This window comes from Chrysemys picta, chromosome 1 (assembly GCF_011386835.1).
Source record: "Chrysemys picta bellii isolate R12L10 chromosome 1, ASM1138683v2, whole genome shotgun sequence".
Taxonomy (NCBI): domain Eukaryota; kingdom Metazoa; phylum Chordata; order Testudines; family Emydidae; genus Chrysemys; species Chrysemys picta.
Genome location: NC_088791.1, coordinates 233,535,244 through 233,554,724, shown reverse-complemented (window position 1 = coordinate 233,554,724; position 19,481 = coordinate 233,535,244). Strand labels below are relative to the sequence as shown.

The following is a 19,481-nucleotide window of genomic DNA, read 5'->3' as shown; positions in this document are numbered from 1 at the left end:
GCTTAATGTTTGTGTGAAGTTCTCTAAATTCCTCAGGCATAAGGTGCTATGCAAGACAGGTCTACACTGCAAACTTACATTGGTATAACTATGTCACTCAGGGGTGTGAAAAATCCACACTCCTGAGTGATATAGTTATAACAACCTATCCCCCAGTGTAGACAGCGCTAACCTCTGGACAGATCTACTGCCTCTTGTAGAGGTGGATTAACTACACCAATGGGAGAAGCTCTCCCATTGGCTTAGTAGCATCTTCACTAAAGCACTTTATCTGCACTGCTGTACATATAGACAAGACCTGAGTGTCCTCATCTTATTCTTCTACTTGCCTTAAGGGACTTGGGACTGGCTGGTGCTTTAAGACTTGTCTATACTAGAGTTTTCCCTCCATTGCTAACATGGATTCACCTCTAACAGCAGTGACAATGGTGGGAGTACCTGCATAAACAAGGTGTTGGTTATCACTGGTATTTTACCACCATGGTGTGTAGACTTGCTCTGAAACAATTTATATGACAGTGCTTAACACCCTGGTGGGAGTCTAAAGCCCTGCCTATGCTAACATACCCACCATTGCTACCATAGGTGGAGCAGCACCAGCATTTACAATGGTGGTAAGCAGGGCCGCCCAGAGGGGGAGGCAAGTAGTGCAATTTGCCCCAGGCCCGGCAGCGGTCCGCGTCTTCGGCAGCATGGGGCCCTTCAGTGCTGCCAAAATGCCACCGAAGACCCGGACTGCCGCTTTGCCCCAGGCCCCCTGAATCCTCTGGGCGGCTCTGGTGGTAAGTTTCAGAACACAACATTTCTTACCAGGTCATTTCTTTTCTGCTAGCATCTCCCACAATTCTGCTATGCGTGGGCTGCACTCTTCCTATCTGCAGCTTCTGGAGGCGGTTCAAAGCTGCAGTGCAGCTTGTGTAGACCATGTCTTCTTCTCCCACTTGTCAACAAGTCATTCCAAAGCTAGGTGAAAAACTCAGACAATGTATAACGAACATTAATGTCCAACTCATTAACCACGTACACCAGGTCAACTCCCTGCAGGGTAAATACACCAAATAAAATATTGACTCTTGACAGAAAGCCATCTTGGTTGAGTAAAATTGTGGGAGATGCTGTTAGCGGAAAGGAAATTATCAAGTAAGAAATTTTCCATTCTGTAGCCCAGTAGTCTCCTACAATTCGGCTACTGATGGAAGTAGCAAGCAATGAACAGGAATATAAGGAACAAGAAAAGGCAAACTGAAAAAGAGAGAGACAGACTCCCTGCCGCATTGAGGATTGTCCAAAAGTCAAAACCATTACAGGACCACCACCTGGAGCATGTTCCTGCTAGAAGCAGCTTCTGTGGAAGAAAGAAATTTGTACAATCCACTTTGTAGCGTTTGATAAAGGTTTTAACCCATGACAATGTAGGTGCTCCGCATAGCTCTACAATGGAGGCACATGCTCGTTGGCCCCTGGGGTGGCCATGGATCTCATGAACTGTGCCCTGATTTCTTCTGGAAGAGGAGTGCCTGACACTTTGTAAGCATCAACAACGCATAGTCTGACCCATCTAGTCTCGAGACTCTGAGCCCTTAACATTTTGAGTGAAAGGAGACACCCAGAGCGCCTGACCTCTGCATGGATTCTGTGAGGGTGAGGTAGATTTTTCAGTGATCTTCTGACATCTAAAGTGTGCCACAGCTTCTAAGTCAGGTGCTGTGGCTTTAGGGAGAAGGAAGGATAATCTCTTTCAAGAGATGGGAAAGAGAACCCGGGGGAGAAGAGACTCTGGAGTTCTCAGTACCACCTTATCCTCATGGAACATATAGTAGGGTTCCTATATAGATAGCTCTGAAACTCGACTAGCAGACATGATGGCAACCAGAAAACAGGTTTTGATGGAGATATACAAGGCTGATATAGAGAGGCTCAAAAGGGTGAGTGTTTAGGGCCTTCAACACCCGCAGTATGTCCCAACTAGGGAAGTCTGGTCTGACCACTGGTCTGGCCACCCTGACTGCTCTGAGAAATCTGGCTATCTGGGGATTCTGTTCCAAAAAGCCCAAAGATCTTCAAGATCAAACTCTTCTAATGGCTGATACCTGTGTGCTATGGTGTGGGGCTGAAAACCTTAATCCATATCTTCTTAGAAAAAATCAAAGGTAGATCCAGTTCCAGAATCTCTTGGACTAGCATTGGTCTCCTAGCACCAAAGGCTAAACTTGGTCCAGATGGAACAGGCTTTTATCCTGGACTCACCTCGACACTAGCAAAATCCTGACCACTTCGGAAGACAGGCTTTCAATAACCAGGCTTCTCAATTGAAGATGATCTGGGTGGAGAAAAATGCTTTGGAAAGCTGCTGGGTGGCAGCTGTAATGGTAAATTCAGTTTCAGCTCTACCAGATGGTAGAACCATGGCCTCCTTGGCCTATACAGACCTATCATGATCAACTTTGCTTGTTCCCACCTTATCTTTTACATTGCTTTTGACGGAAGCGGGAGAATGCGCATAGCAGGCCTTGCGGCTACCTGTCCATGGGAACTGGTGCCCTGTTGCATGACCCCAGAAGGCCCAGTAGCTGAAGGCACCAAGCTAGGGTGGGTTTGGCGCACTTGCACATGATGGCAATGAGATCCTGGTTCTTCTGGAACCGGTCGAGTAATGGTTAGATCTTTGCCACTGACATTCTTATGTCCACTCCCAAGTGGGTTATCCCTGTTGATAGGATCAAGGAACTTTTCTTGGTGTTTACCATAATACCATGGGCTTCCAGGAGGTCTGGAGTTCTCATTGTGATGTTATAGAACACAGGCTAGGTCAGCACTCTGATTAGAATATCATCCAGAAGGGGGTATAGGTGAGTGACTTGAGCCTAGCTATGATCACCACAAACATCATTGTAAAGACTCTTAGGGCCGAATGGCCTCAAACTTTTTGCACATGGTCTCAAAACTTCTCCAGGGATGGGCGAATTTTTGCTCCATTTTACCTGAGTCTTGCTCAGATTCCAAGCCCAAGAGCTCTCCTTTCTTGGTAGAGGCGGCAGCAGCTGACTCAAAGGACAAATGCCTTCTGGATATTTTTGTACTTTCTGGGCTTTTCTGACTTTTTGGCACACTTTGCAGGTGTGGCTGCCTGCGCATGGCCAGAATGTGGTCTCTTGGGACTTGCTTTACACAGAGCCAAATCCCGCTAGAGAGCTCTCCCTACCTCCCTCCCCGGGTCTCTCTCTCATCCGAGTCCCACTCTCCTGGGGATGGGATCTAATCCCGATTGGGAAGGCAGGGGGGCTATTTAGCATCTCTCCCCAGGGAAGGCCTTGTGGTGGGGACCAGTATCCCAGTACGGATATCTTTGTGGTCCTGTTTTACCCCCTGGGCAGGCTGGATAAAGTCCTCTTTGCCCTTAGAGTCTGTTCTGATCTGTCTCTTGGTTGGTTTCTCTGTGGTGGAGTTATGCCTACTTGGATGGGCAGGGGACCCAACATGCCTGGGACTCAGAGCTCTGTGCCCTAGCAGAGTTAGGGGTAGCTGGCTCACTAGGAGCAGGCAGGGCACCATTTGCCTTCTACTGAGCCGGAGAAGGTGCTCTGTATGCAAAGCAGCTTTCTGGACTTTGCCTGATGCTTGTGCATTTGCTCTGCCATGCCTGCGATGGGGCATGGCAGCCCAGTGAGGAGGAACTGCAGCAGGGGCTTTGGGTGGTTGTGACCACTGCACTGCTCAGACACTGGACTAGGATGTGGCAAGGAAGCATGAAGCAAAACGTTCAAACTGCCTGAAAAATGCCCAAAGCAATGAAGTCAAAAGAAAAGGGATGGGAGCTAAGCGAACCACCACTGTCTGCTGCTGCAGAGTCAGAAGATCTGTCAACAAGTGGGAGAACAGGACGTAGCCAAGGCGATGAAGCTTTGGCTCATCTCTGGAAGCTGCATAGGGGAGGAGAGGAGCCCATGTGGAGCAGAACTGTAGGAGATACTGGGCTGCAGAAAAAGAACTTGGTAGAGATACAGCCTTAAAGATTTGAACCATTTTACAGTTCTCTTCTATGTACTCGCTACATATTACCATAAAAAGTCATACTAACGACTTTGTGACAGAAGTTTTATTTGGAGGGAAATTATAATTTTTGCATATACATGGCACAAATTAATTATATACAATACACTTCCCATGATAAGAAATATGATGTTGTTCACAGAAAGGTATCGATTTGAGATACATAATGCATAAGCTAAAATATACAAACAGGGAGAGGAAGTGAACCTAATGGCCTTTTTCGTTTAATTACCTATAGATGTATTTCAAGGAATACTGATAATTTAATGTTCAAAAAGTTTTTTAATAAACAAACTTCTAGTAAAGTTAATTGAAATATTTATAATACTATTCAGCTGCTGCACAGTATTTCCAATATACAATCAAGAAGTTACACAGAACACAACACTTATTATGAAAAAAATCTATTGCACCCACAATTTAAAGGTTTCACTGCTTTTTCTGGATGCTGCACTACCATATGTATATAAACATTTACAACACTTTAGTAAACACAAAGCTTCTAAATGTAGTGCAGTCTTATGGGGGACACTCTCAACTCTTAAAATAAATGTTAAATGCCCATATACCGTGCCATTTATTCTAAGCAGATGTCTTAAGTTATACTCCATTATTCCTATTGTGAGTAACAAACAAGCTTTCCCCACGTTCAGAAGATTAGTATTCCTCTGGTTATACATATTCTGTACTCCTTTGCTCAAATGCCACTAGTGGCGTTTCATGCCTCAGTGCTTGTGACACATTTGTCTCTTATGTTATTTGCTTCAATGTCCTGTTAAATAATCCTGTGTAGAGTCTGAAGCAAAAGAATCTGCATCTTCATTGTCGGAATCATCGCTACTGTCATCAGCAGCTGGCTCTCCTGTCAGTGCTATCCGGGCATAATCATCAGTGTCTATGGACTTGCAGAAATGAATGGCATATTTCAGTTTTTCCTCCAGTACCTGCTTACAAGAATACCTGGGCAGTTTCAGCAGAAAGAAGCATGTGTAGGACTCAGGAAGGAAGTGGTCTGGAGGATTGTATTTATCCAAAACCTGTCAGACAACAGGCACAAGCCATTAGTTTTACTGTTCAACAACACAGAGATTACATGCTAAAATAAGACGAGGATTAAAAATAAATAAATCGCATATTTACTCTGATGTTAAGAAGACACTTAAAAATAATAGCTGCTAAGTCAAGTACATCTTCTTCATACTAAATCAAAAACATTGTTCTATATAGCATGAGGCTCTTAGAAATGCTAAAGGAACAAGCTAGATAAAATCCAACTATTCGCTATGTAACTGGTAAAATATAAAAAATGCTCTAGTGCTAAAAACATAGCTTCAGTGTATTAAGTTGAAACATCTAATAAGATAACGGGCCTCTTAAGTGAATACTAGCAAAATCAGGGGTGACTGCTACTGAGGGAAACTCACCAAAAGAAGCAAAATAGGCAGGGAGCCCAGCACAGGAAATAGCCAGAGTTGGACCAAGGACAATATTTAAATGAAACTGTGTTGCTTAGTTATGCATTTTGCATTCTCTACTGCTCTAAACTCTAAAGTGAACTTGATATTAAACTAGCTCAGTGAAGTTAGCACATTCTCCTGTCTGCCACCACTCCTTCATTACCAACCTGCAGGTCTCTTCACCTTACCTGAATAACAAAGTCCCTGCCTCTGAAGTCTGCAATAGTTCTAGGTAGCCTTGTCCTGCCCCATACAAAACGTAAGAAGAGAGATCGTTCTGTATTGGAGAAGGATTCCATCACCTCCCAGAACCACTGTATCAAGGAGGCGGTAGGTTCAATTCCCTTATATGTTGCTACAGACTTCAAAAGGTGAAGTGGGATATCTGGGCTTCCACATACCTGAAAATAAAACATGAAAATAAGAAAAAGAACTGATCAGAAACCAGTCAAAAGCAATTTGTTCTCTTCTTTCCATCAAAATGTTTAATCAGCTTTTTCAATGACAAAACGAACATTCCAAACATCTACTAGTTATGGTCCATTAACTCCTTCAAACAAGGAGGCTTAGCATCAGGGACAATGACTAGCCTCCTTTTATGCTACTGCAGCACTAAACTTAACATTTTACAACTTTGAAGTGCTATACAAAATTGAATTAGCCCTCAACAGCTCTTTCAATGATCTCTTTCCAAGTCAAATGTCAGATCTCAGCAGTTCCTGGTTCTTAGCTCCACACTTAATCTATTACATCACACTGCCCAACTGCATAAAAAGTAATCCTTGTAAAAGTACGATAGGACAACTATATAAATATTTTCTACTCCTCTCCTTCACCTACAAATTACATGCAATCTACTATAATCAGACTGCATGTTTTTACTAGAGCTAAAACATGAGAGTTGGATCAGTAAGACTCAAGTAAATGGCCTAATTTTACATCATCAATCCAGCAGAAGTAGCGAATGAGAAAACCTATACCATTGTTTCCAGTTCATATCCCGTAAAGAGTGAAAGAAGAGGAACAGGAACAACCCGGGCCATCCCTTCCCGAACTGCTGCAACTTGTTCATCAAATTCATGAAGCCTGCAGAAAGACATTTCAGTGGAAATAAGTTTCAGTGAACACTTATCGTGATCATTTGAGCAGCTTGCATTGTGAATTAAAATTACTATCCAAAAATCATTTCTTAATTATGCCAATTTGTTGCCTCATTTATACTAATCAGTAAGCATTTGGGACAACAACATTTTCATATCCTGGGATGCCCAGTTAGGCTCCTAAATGCAAATATAGCTATTTAATTAAAAGTGGCCTCATTTTAGGAAGTGCAGAGCACCTCCAGCTCCATTGACTTCAGAATTCTGGCTGCTCAGTGCTTCTGAAGATTAGAGCACTTATTATGGGTCTACATATGGATTCAGGAGCCTAACTAGGCACTCGGGGGTAGAAATTTTGGCCTTAGTTTTTAAAATAAGATTGGAATTTGCTTAATGTTTTCTAGGCAGGAAAGAATTTCACCATTTTTTGAATCCCTTTTAGCTGCACATGAAGTATGAAAGTATGTGGGAATGCCAGTTGTAAAATGACTAAACTGTCTTCACATTAAAAAAGCTTCATTAAACTTTCTCCGTTCTTGTTAAAGATTTTTCTTCTATGCTCTTGTCCAATTTAGGAGGTTCATAATTTGGTGAACTTGGATGTAATTAGTGTCAGATTATCAACTAAAATGGAAGCCGCGCAAGTTATCCTATATTAAAGGATTACACTATATTAAAAACTAATGCTCCATCTTTAATCATGATTATTTTATGTGTAAGATACCATGCAATCTCCAGCAAGATAGACCTAACTTTTGCAAAATTCTGGCTAAAAGCCCCATGTACGTATATAATGAAACGACCATTTCTGCCCCAAAGCGTTGACAATCTAATTATATGGAGGAACAGCCCAGCACAAAGATGAGGGTGGAGCAGAAGATAACAGTCCAGGCTGATTTTACTCAATTAAACTGGGGAATCATAGAGGGATGTGGTATTCCTATTCCTGGCAAACTCTGGCTGTCACACAAGCCCTTTGTGAGACATGGGTAAGCAAGTAAATTAGACCATCCCCAAAATCCAGGGCCACAAAGCCACCTTTCCTACCCACACTCTTATCTTGACCTAAGCACATCTCAGTCAAATTGGAGTGTATCTGCCTCACATGTAAAGATTAGATGGCATTAGGCAAGGATTGAAAAGTGAGGATAAAATTTTATTAAACCTAATGTTAAAATGATCTAATACATAGGTTAAGAAAAGAGTGTCTGTAAATCTGGGTATAGTGCTTAAATTATCCAAAAGTACAAAGGTTGGTTTAAAAGTAATACAATACATATAGTACATAATCAGCAATAACCCAAATAAGATTAATATATTTAATGATATTGTTTAGATATTAGCATCCAAATATTCGGGTACATCACTCATGAAAAGTTATACAGAGTTGGTTGTAGAAAGCAAATATAGGAATGAGGGTAAATAGTCCCTCAGTGCTTGATAGGTTGTTCCTTAGACGATACATTTTAAAACAATTAAAGTCTCAAGTCAATTGCCACAGGCAAAATTTGCGGTTTCAATTTTGCATCTAAAACTGAATAGAAAGCCAAGGGAAAGATTGGAGTCCAGATGTAGCAGGCTCTTGTGGTCCTGCTCCGCACTAAAAGGAGACTAATGATAGTTTGCATTAACTGGAACTTCTGAGAGGACTTTAAGGATAAGCCCAAATAGAACACATTACAGCAGGGGTAGGCAACCTATGGAGCTGATTTTCAGTGGCACTCACACTGCCCTGTCCTGGCCACCAGTCCGGGGGGCTCTGCATTTTAATTTAATTTTAAATGAAACTTCTTAAACATTTTAAAAACCTTATTTTCTTTACATATAACAATAGTTTAGTTATATATTATATACTTATAGAAAGACACCTTCTAAAAAGGTTAAAATGTATGACTGACATGCAAAACCTTAAATTAGAGTGAATAAATGAAGACTCGGCACACTACTTCTGAAAGGTTGCCGACCCCTGCATTACAGCAAGCCAGGCTGGAGATGACAGACATGTTACAACTATTGTGAAGCCCACGCCAGAGGAGGCTGGATCAACTTCTGGGCAAACCAAGATGACAAGAGACAGTTTTGGCCACCATTGTCAGCTTGAAACAATCCTCTCTTATTTTGTCAAGAATATGCCTGACCTAATGATTCCGTTTTTCCCTTCTCAAAAGGATATTGATTTACACTATAATGACAGGAAAAAATTTGGCTAATACCGTACATGAAGCCAGAGCACTGCATTGCATAACATTGCATAAAAGCAACACTTCTCTAATTCTCACAATTTCTTTAAATCTAACTAGTGAAGTTATTCAACAAACCTGTAGTTTATTGCCAGTCTCACATATTCAGCTCTATTATCCAGTGTAATATGGGTATATTTGGAACTCAATTGAATGTCTTGACCACTTGCGTTTGGCACTGTGAAGGGAAGGCTCATGGCTTCGAACTCTTCAGAAGTAGCTTCGTTGTCTCGAATGTACATAAGCCCAGGAATAAAATCTTTATCAACCTTTCAAAGAAAAACAAATCTATGAGCTAAAACTGAAGTTATTCATTCTTCACCTCTGTGTACTTTTCATATGGCATAGGAATGTTTTCACAATAGGACAAGGGGGACTAGTCACACCAACTACCCAGAATAATTAATTGACATGAAAGCAGTCATCCAACTGGCTTTTTAAGTAACAAAGTAGCATGGTATTTTGCACAAAACCGCATTAGTTTCTGTGGTCCAGTTGCCCCCTCCCCCCAAAGAGAAAGGGAAAGGAAAAAGTATCTGCCAAGAAACCAGATCACACCACTGAGACTGGATTTACGGGTGCCTCACATGAACTATTCCCTTGTTCTCAAAAGAACATTGCAACACCTCACAGGAGTCCTGCTTGACAAGAACATGGATTGATATGTTAAGTGAATTCTCAGAGCAGTAAGCATCAAACAACCTGACACAGATAAGAAAAAGGATAATACATTCCAGGAGCAACAACAATACAAACAGTATGCACAAAGCAGGGCCAGTGTTGTCACAGTTCAGGGCTAGCTGCAGCATTGACCCCTTCTGTCTCTGAGTGCACCTCTTCCAGATGTCAGGCCTGCACTTTACTTCCCTGGGGCAGAACTGGGAATCCCATGGTTCTCCCACTCTCAGACTGGGTGGTGAAGTAAAGTACCCTGTGTAAACCATCATTCCTCAACAGGCCTGACTAGGTTCGAGACCTGCAAGACTTTCCTGTGACCAGTATGAAAAGAGTGATCCAAAACAACCCTTTCAGAACCAAGTATTGTTTAATCTCAACCGTAGGGTTACCATACGTCTGGATTTTCCCAGACATGTCCGACTTTTTGGTCCTCAAATCCCTGCCCAGGAGGAATTTCCAAAAAGCGGGACATGTCCAGGAAAATAGGGAGGCATGGTAAGGGGACCGCCTCCTCCCTGGCCTCCAACTTACCTGGCTCCCGCCGCTCTCCCCAGCACAGCAGCAGCCGGAGCCCGGGAGGAGGTGGCTGTGAGCTCAGATGCCACCGCTGGCCGGCACCGCTCGGCCAGAATCGGGGCCCGAGCCAAGCCGGGCTGGAGCCGCTGGGACCGGGGCTGGGAGTGCTCGGCCGCCGGCCAGGGCCGGGCCGGAGCCGCTCAGCCGGAACCGGGGCCCGAGCCAAGCTGGGCCGGAGCGACCAGGGCTGGGGGTGCTCAGCTGCCGGCTGGCGCCGCTCGGCCAGGGCCGGGGCGGAGCCACTCTGCTGGAACCAGGGCCGGCGCCCCAGGGCCCGAGCCGAAGCCATCGGGGCCAGAGCCTCTTGGCCGGCCGCCGGAGCGAGCAGCTCGGCCAGGGGGCCTGGATTGGGCCACGCCTCCTCGCGCACCCCCCCCCCCCCCCCCCCCCGCCGCCCTAGCTTATCTGCTGCCTGCCTGTTTCAGGCTTCCCGTGAACATTTGATTCGCGGGAAGCAGGGGAGGAGGAGGAGCAGGGGGCGGAGCGTTCAGGGGAGGGGGCGGAGTTGGGACGCGGACTTTTGGGAAGGGGCGTGGTTTGGTCGGGGCCGGGGTGGGGAAGGGGGCGGAGTTGGAGCGGGGCTGGGGCCCCTTGGAGTGTCCTCTTTTTCCAGGACTGCAATATGGTAACCCTACTCAACCGCAGGAATAAATCATAACAAAAGCTAAGGGATAGTAACACAAACTGTCAACATGTTTAACAGTCTAACCTAAAATTTAGGCAGGCATGGCCTTATGCCAGGTACCCCAACCTCAGTGTGAGGGGGACAGTCTGCAACTCCTGCAGTCCCCTTGCGTGTGTCTCCCCACTACACCTTCAAGCTCGGGCTCAGATTTTTCTATCTGCTCCAAAGTTCTTTGTTTCAGTTTTCCAGCTTGAATGTTCCCCTGGGGTTACATGCTGGAACCTTTCCCCAACAGAGCCAGACAGACAGTTAACCTCCTGTATTGTCCTTGTAAGGATTGGTAACTAAAGGGCTACCGTTCCTGTTGCAATTAACTCCTTGTAACCATACTGAAAACATAAAAACAATCAGGCAAACAGAGAACCTCTAATATTCATACAATATTACAGGCATCCTCAAAGCATATCAATGAAAGAAAAAAAATCTTTTTTAACAGTAAAAAACTGACTCAAGAGACAGGTAAGAACCTGGGAAAATGTATGAATGAGGTGCTGTGAAGTTGTTAAGCAATGCTGTGAGCTGAGATAATATGGCCCTTACAAAACTTCTCTCCTGACTGCAACTTGAAAGGAACTGCTCTTGTAACAAAGATCCTAATAGAAGTGTCTAGCTCTTATATAGTGCTATTCGTCTTTAGATCTCCTAGTGCTTTACAAAAGAGATCAGTATCATTATCCTCATATTACAGATGGGGAAACAGTCACAGAAAGGTGACGTAACTTGCCCAAGATCACCCAGCAGGTCAGTGGCAGAGCCTGAAATGTCTCCTGACTCTTGAGTCCAGACCAGTGTTCTGCCCACTGGGCCACACTGCCCCTCATAAAAGCATCTCTAAAATTTTAAATGTTCAAAGCTGTGGAGGTTCCTGCCTGGTCTCCTTCTAGACACAAACTCAAGAGCAAAAATATACAGAAGTGTACCTCTGGAGATTAGCTTCTACTATAAGGGTAGCAATACAATTAAACTGCATAAAAGACCATCCTTTACACCACCAAACTTCTTGTCCTAGAAGTCCACTCCAAACAATTCAAGAGTGCTGTGTGTACAATTTTGATCCATCTTTACTAGAAAGTCCCCTTTAAGCAACCAGTTTCTCATTTCCCTTTGTGATAGCTTAAGACAGGTTTCACGGTGTTCTGTAATTCAAACAATTATTTTAACTCTTTTCATAAGACTTAAATTTATTTAAATTTGTAACTTTAAGGACAAAACAGAGCTTTAACTGTCTCAAAGCTAAAAAGGTTAGTCAAAATGCAACAATCTACAGCTACAGAAAGTCAGTTTCATGTAGAGAACTTATGCTAACTTCTCTCTCGCTTTCTGTAAATTAGGTCTATTCAACACTTAAAATTAAGGACATCACTCAGGAGTGTAAAAAAATCCATATCCCTGAGCAACATGGCTATTGATGACCTAACCCCCAGAGTAAACACAGCCAGATTGACAGAAAAATGCTTCTATCAATGTAGCAACCGTAGTTCAGGAAAAATCCCTTACGACAGTGTATACACTGCATCTATACTGCAGGTACATGTTGGGATAGCTACAGCACCATAGCTGTGCTGGAACAGTCCCCATAAGGTAGACATGTCCTTAGATCTATGATCAAAAACTGCATACTTACCTCACTGAGGTCAGCAATTGTTAGGTTCATCCCTGCCAGCTGTTTCCATACTGGTTCTGCCAGATTGAGGCTTAACGGGCTGCCAGTTCTGATAGCAACGCCCAGCAGCACACCTGGACATGTAAAAAATATGAATCATAAAATATCAGGGTTGGAAGGGACCTCAGGAGGTCATCTAGTCCAACCCCCTGCTCAAAGCAGGACCATCCCCAGACAGATTTTTGCCCCAGATCCCTAAATGGCCCCCTCAAGGATTGAACTCACAACCCTGGGTTTAGCAGGTCAATGCTCAAACAACGGAACTATCCCTCCCTTTTATGTTTTAAATTCTACACACTTCACATGGTCAAAGATTTGGTAAAGTTATTACAGTGCTGCTAAGAAATTTACCCAGGAAACGAAACATGTTCATATGTAAGAGAGACTTGGCAGCAGGGTTTAACAGGAAGCAATCTCTATTTGCTCCAGATTCATCTCTTCCATTCGGGGTCACAATGAGGAGAGGGGTAAGCCCATTCTGGAGCTCTTCACACATTTCTGCTATTGATTCACTGTAACCTCCACCACAGTCATCCACAGACTCGCCTTGTGAAAACAAAAAGTTGGTTTAAACATGCAGATCATTTCAAGAACGTTTCCAAATGTAGTCCTGAATTAAAACGTATTAATATTTCTCCTTTGCGATGGATAAATAGAAAAATTGTATTTAAAAGCTGCATTGTCAATTGATAAAATAACTTAATGCATTTTAAATGTTGGTTCTATAATATAGTTTCCTCCTTGACGGACATGATTATTTTACAACCTTGTATAAGTGTTACCATAAACAGCCAGACATTTAAAAACATTTGTGGACTGCAAGGTTAGCGTTTAAGAACACAACAAAAAGAAACAAAACAAATTACTCTGTTTAATCAACATGACCTTGATTAAGAGTAGTTTCAATTAATCCTATTTTAAGTTATAATGATATTTTTAAACTCCTGGTTAAACTGTATTCTCTCTTAAAGCTACCAGGTATTATTACTGTGTCCCATTGGGCAAAATAAGGAAGCAGGAGGATGGCAGGAAAAATAAAAGATTCAGTGAACATAAGGTTCTTAGGGAATATTTTAACACATTAGTCTTTCACTTTGATTCAGTTCTAAACATGTCAATATAGCCGTAGATTGGAAGTTTATTAGCAACATCCTAATCTAGTTTACTTTTCACCATTAAAGCAAAGTAAAATGCAAATTGTGAGTTTAGTGAAAATTAACTAGCCAGGTTCAATTTCAGAGTTACATTTGGGTTAGAAATCTGCATCTTTGATTTTTAAAGTTCTTTATCTTTCTACTGATACAAAACCTAAACATGGGGCCTGAATTTCTTGGAAAATGGCCTCTGCACTGCTGAACATTTTAAGCATTTTATTTTTCCCCATGCTCTGATGTAATACCACCCCTTATCCCCCAAAAGGAATAAAAGAATATGGTTATGGGGGAAGTAGGGTTGAAAAAAAAGTAACTCTTACCAACAAACTTTACTTTCCAAACACGATGAGGTAGGAGAAGACTGTCTGGACTGAAGGAACTCATTTTAGCACACATTTGACCAAACACTGACTTTGTACCATCAGGACCAGCCAATCCACCTTTACTTCTAGAACGCTTTACCTAACAAGTGAACAAGTGCATGTTATAATATGGCTGTACCACACTGTGTTACATCAGACCATAACAATGTTTATTGAGTATTGTTGACATGCTTGGCACTGTACTCACACAAGACTGTACCTATGCCAAGGAATTTACACAGGCTAACTTTGATATATACACTGATGGTCCAAAGTTCAATTTCAAATGGCCCAGGGTTTTTTAGAGATGTAATCTCCCCTTCTTGCCAGGCTCTTACTACCATACATTCTCCTCCAACTGCCCCACACTCCCCCAGGCACAAGGAGACCGAATCAGTTTAAATTTCCACTATTGCCTCCTACCAAGACATTTCCCCACCTCAGCCTTTCTGATCCATCACCCAAAGCAAAAGTGAAGCAACGGGGGAAGAATGAACATAATGACCATACTGGGTCAGACCAGCGGTTCAGCTAGCCCAATATCCTGTCTTCTGACAGTGGCCGGTGTCAGATGCGTCACAGGGAGTGAACAGAACAGCAATTTATCAAGTAGTCCAGTAACAGCTTCTAGTAGTAAGAGGTTTAAGGACACCCACAGCACAGGATTGCATCCCTGACTATCTTGGTTAATAGCCATTAATGGATCTATCCTCTATGAACTTATCTAATGCTTTTTTGAACCCAGTTATATACTTTTGGCCTTCACAACATCTCCTGGTAATGAATTCCACAGGTTGACTGAGTGTTACGTGAAGAAGTACTTTCTTACGTTTGTTTTAAACCCGCTGCCTATTAATTTCACCCTTGGTTCTTGCGTTATGTTCTTTTCACTTTGTCCATGCCATTCATGATTTTATAGACCTCTGTCATATCCCACCTCAGTCATCTCCTTTCTAAGCTGACCAGTCCCACACTTTTTAATACCTTCCCATATGCAAGCTGTTCCAGATCCCTAATAGTTTTTCTTGCCTTTCTCTGTACTTTTTCCAATTCTAATACATCTTTTTTGAGATTGGGAAACCAGAACTGCACGTGGTATTCAACATGTGGGCGTACCATGGATTTATATAGTGGCATTACATTTTCTGTCTTATCTATCACTTTCCTAATGGCTTCTAAAGTTAGCTTTTTTTATTGTTGCTGCACATTGAGTGGACATTTTCAGAGAACTATCCACAATGACTCCAAGTTCTCTTTCTTGAGTGGGAACAGCTAATTTAGACTCCACCATTTTGTATGTATAGTTGGGACTACGTTTCCCAATGTCCATTATTTTGCATTTATCAACACTGAATTTCATCTGCCATTTTGTTGCCTGGTCACCAGTTTTGTGAGATGCCTTTGTAACTCTTTGCAGTCAGGTTCGGATTTAATTATCTTGAATAATTTAGTATCATCTGCAAACTCTGCCACCTCACCGTTTACCCCTTTTTCCAGATCATTTAGGAATATGTAGCATTTATGAATGTTTTAGGGAAAAGGCTAGAATAGGGATGGATCCAGCTATCATGATTTATTTATATGTAGCCTTGCCAACCTCAGATTGTGGAAATTTCAACTTCCATTAAAAAATAATAATTTTTCTAGCCCTCTGCAGAGATAATCTTTTAAACATGAACTGAATGTAAACTGATCTGCAGAAAGACTGAAACAATGACTCAGAGGGAGGAACTCCCTGTTCCCGATCAATCTCATTTAAATGTCAAAGGACAACGATGCCCCACTGCAGTGTCAACCTTAACTATTAATGATCATTTTAGGAACAAGAGAGGAATTAAGCGTGGGAACTGGGTGTTGTTGAAGGGAAGAAAATGTAGAGGGGGGGAAAACAGAGGAGCCTCACAAATAAAGAAGAGAAACAGAAAAGGGGAAAGAGAACCAAGGCCAGAAGAAGTAGCAGTCTAAAAGTGGGAGAGGGTTCTCATCATTGGCACTGACAATAAGGGATTGAACAAATAAACAATAAATAGAAGTGTAGTGATGCCAAACTTTTCACTCATATCTGTGGGAGATTAGGCATGAATCGAGGGGAGTATTAAGTCTTTAATTTATATACCAACCCATGGACAATAAATAAACACGGCCCTCCTTCAAATCACTTTGATACTGACCACATTAGTGAGACCAGTACTGTAATACCATGTCCAGTTCTGGTTTCCATACTTCAAAAAGGATGCTGAAAAATTATTTAAGGTCTGGAAAACGTACCTGATAGTTAAGAGACTAAAGCAGCTCAATCAATTTAGTTTGTCCAAGAGAAGGTTAAGAAGTGACTTGATCACAAACTACAAGTACCTATATGGGGAAGAGATTTCTGATAATAGATGGCTCTTTATCTAGCAGAAAAAGGAACAACTACAATAACAACCAATGGTTGGATGCTAGAAAAACCAGATGGGAAATAAGGTGTAAATTTTTAACAGTGAGGGTAATTAAGTATTAGACTTACCTAGTGTAACATGATGGAATCTACATCACTTGGAAGTGTTTAAATCAAGACTAGATGTTTCTAAAAGAACTCGAACAGAAGTTATGGGCTTGATGGAGAAGTTACTGGGTGAGGTTCTATGGCTGGTGTCATGCAGGAGGTCAGACTAGATGATAATTGTCCTTTCTAGCCTTCAAATCTATGACACCTCTGGGCTAGAATAATGCTTCTGGTCCTGACACAAAGTGGGACCCTGCAGCTACCAGTTTGTTTCAGGTGGGATTGGGTTTAAGGATCCAAGCTCAATGAAGATTGGAAGGACAGGGTAAAATCCTGTTTTCATTAACCTACTCCACGATGAAAACAACAGGCATGAGGAAGTGAACCCAAACATCTTAGACGCTACTGCCACCTCTATAAAGCCCTTCTTAATTCACGATATTGTGGAAACTGTGAATACTGCAATTATTAGGTTTCCACCGCAATTTTGAGAGTGGAAGCCTTGGCTGCCTGGGGTGGCCAACAGGAGGGGTCCCTGCTCTCAGCCTCAGGTAGCCACTGTCAGCTCCAGGTCCCCATTCTGAGTCCCCGGGTGGCCAACAGGGAAAAATCGTTGATATGTAATAATGGACCTTATAAACTGCAAATAATAAGGTCTATTACTTTTCCACGATTTTCCATGGCTTGTCCACAACTCAACTGCAATTTTTGGACAATCATCCCATGATTCAAATAGGACCTTACTCATTTAAGTTATAGATATGAGGAAACTGCACTACTGAAAGGTAATTTGAGAGTATGGGAAGTAAACACAAGTAGAAGGAAGCTAAGCTGAAGATGCTCTTAGTCAAGGTTCTCAAAAAAAAATTCAAAGCTGCAGCACTCTCTTTATATTACATAGCATTATGTCAGGAGAGGTTGGCTAGCAAAAAGCCTTTAAATATGTATAGAGAATTCCATGATGTGATGAGGCAGCAGGCAGTATAAACAAAGCAGAATATATTTCTGTTCACTAACAAAAGTGTCAGATCATTGCAATTTTTAAAAAATTAATTTGGCTGATCTAATTCCATAAAAAGTTAGATTTCCAACTTTCTATACTATGTACCATAACATGAAAGGACAAAAAGCAAAAGGACTATATAAGTTTGAGTTCTAGTCAGTTGAAGTGAAACAGTACTTTACTATTCAATGTTACAGAAATATTTGCGGAGAAGGCCTGTCTGGCCTAAGGCTTGGCATTACATTTGTCAACGTCAGTGATGGGGGAAAGAATCCTCTCATAATAACCACTTCCCTCAATGTGACCACATGTGATACCCAAGAAAGGACAAGAGTTTAATATCCTGTTCCTTAATTATACTTGAGGGCATTTTAAAATGCGCTTCAGTCATGTAAGCAAAATCAAGATAAACTCATGTGACAATGTAGGGGTATACAGACATCAGAATCCATCATTTTCTCTTCATATTATGTAACTCCTTGGATTTTCACGAGATGGTCCACATATGTGCTTGTCACACTGTCAAGCACAAGACGTCTTGATAGTTGTAGTCCACCCCAGAAATTTTGTCTACTGGGGTTACTCCCCCTCTGCCCAGCCCCGCCCTTCGCAACAAATACAAAGTGTTTAAACCTACTAAAAAGGAAGTGCACAATTCTGTATCCCAAAATGCTGCCTTATATCTCTGATCTGGAAGCGCTCTGTGTAAATTCAATTGCAGGGATCAGACAATGTAGGAAATAACCAAGCTACAAATTGACTTGGAGAGATTAGAGCATTGGGGGCTGTAGACAATGTGGGGGGAATCAGTATTAATAAATGTGAAATCTTACACAGAGAGAGGAGAAAAACAGCAGTTGCCAACAGGAAGGTGAGGGAGGAAGGGTAGGATAGCCAGCCACATATAACAATCAAGCAACCACACAAATGGCGAAAAAAATTACCTTTTTGCCAAGATGTATAAATCTGTGCCACAAAGTTAAACAAAATGGCAATTTCCCTCACATTTTATAAACCTTAGCTTATTATTCTGCTATTTAAGGGGTCTACAGGAGATCAGCACTGCATGGCTGACTGAAAGGTGGCTTATAGCAGAATGAAGGACTGAAGATCTTGAAGGGAGTAGGAGATGGTTATAGTAAATACAGCTGTCATTCAGGGCTCCTAAATTGTGCAGGCACAGAGCTCTGCTCCTGCAAGAGTTGGTCATGGCAGAAGATTTCCTCAGATGTGCAGCCCGTTAGTCATTCAAAGGGGAGCTCCACTCCCACAGGATTTAGGATCTAGACATGGATGAAATCATCCCTTCACCTTAGAAATCCACATCCCTGAATGTCTTCATAGCCCCTGCTCCCTCCAAAGCAGTGTTCAGCTCCTTCTACCTCTTCCTACCATTTTTCCTCACTTCTTAAGAGCCAAGCAGGCTTTCAAATTATTTGATCAGTTGGCATTGCTACATAATTGCCAATCAGCCACAGAAATTAATACAGCCCTGTTGTACACAAGGGATCCCATGCCGCATAATGTAAATCTAGCGTGCCAGAGTACACCGAGCAATAGACATACATAAGCACATTCAACTGAGTTTATTTTATCTTTCTAATAGTCTCTCTGATTTTTGGGTAAATCTACACAGCAATGTAAGCCTATGGTTAGTGGGACTCGAGTCAGCTGACCCATGTCAGGGAACCCTGGGCTTGAGCATCTACCCGACATTTTAACCCTAGGTTAAGGGATTATCTGACCCGTGCTTGAACCAAAGTAGCCAGTCCCTAGCTCCCCCACCCAGTGTTGACACTCTAGCCCTACAAACCTATTGCACTGTGGGAAAACTCCTAACTGTAACGGTATGATGGATGGGACTCAGGTGCCCACAAGAAGCACGGGTACCTAAATTGCATAATTAGCTCCTTTGGTGGCTGTCTCAGTAGAACTGCTGCAGTTTCAGAAGACTTTATACTGATCTGCCTCTAATCTGAGAATTGGGTTCTCCACTTCTAGGCTGAGTCACACTGGCAGCCCCTG

The 19,481-nt window shown here is 42.3% G+C and overlaps 1 protein-coding gene across 3 annotated transcripts in view; it reads right to left on the bottom strand.

The window, feature by feature from the left end:
* Nucleotides 1-4,081: 4,081 nt before the first annotated feature.
* Nucleotides 4,082-19,481, bottom strand: part of HERC2 (HECT and RLD domain containing E3 ubiquitin protein ligase 2) — a 209,120-nt gene continuing 193,720 nt past the window's right edge. For all 3 annotated transcript variants that reach the window (XM_065591123.1, XM_065591131.1, XM_065591128.1), the window contains exons 87-93: nt 13,924-14,065; nt 12,801-12,995; nt 12,411-12,523; nt 8,926-9,116; nt 6,488-6,593; nt 5,696-5,908; nt 4,082-5,087 (exon numbers count right to left, since the gene is read on the bottom strand). In XM_065591123.1, coding sequence (XP_065447195.1) covers nt 4,815-5,087; nt 5,696-5,908; nt 6,488-6,593; nt 8,926-9,116; nt 12,411-12,523; nt 12,801-12,995; nt 13,924-14,065 — 1,233 coding nt within the window. In that variant the 3' untranslated portion in view covers nt 4,082-4,814. The remainder of the gene's footprint in view (nt 5,088-5,695; nt 5,909-6,487; nt 6,594-8,925; nt 9,117-12,410; nt 12,524-12,800; nt 12,996-13,923; nt 14,066-19,481) is intronic.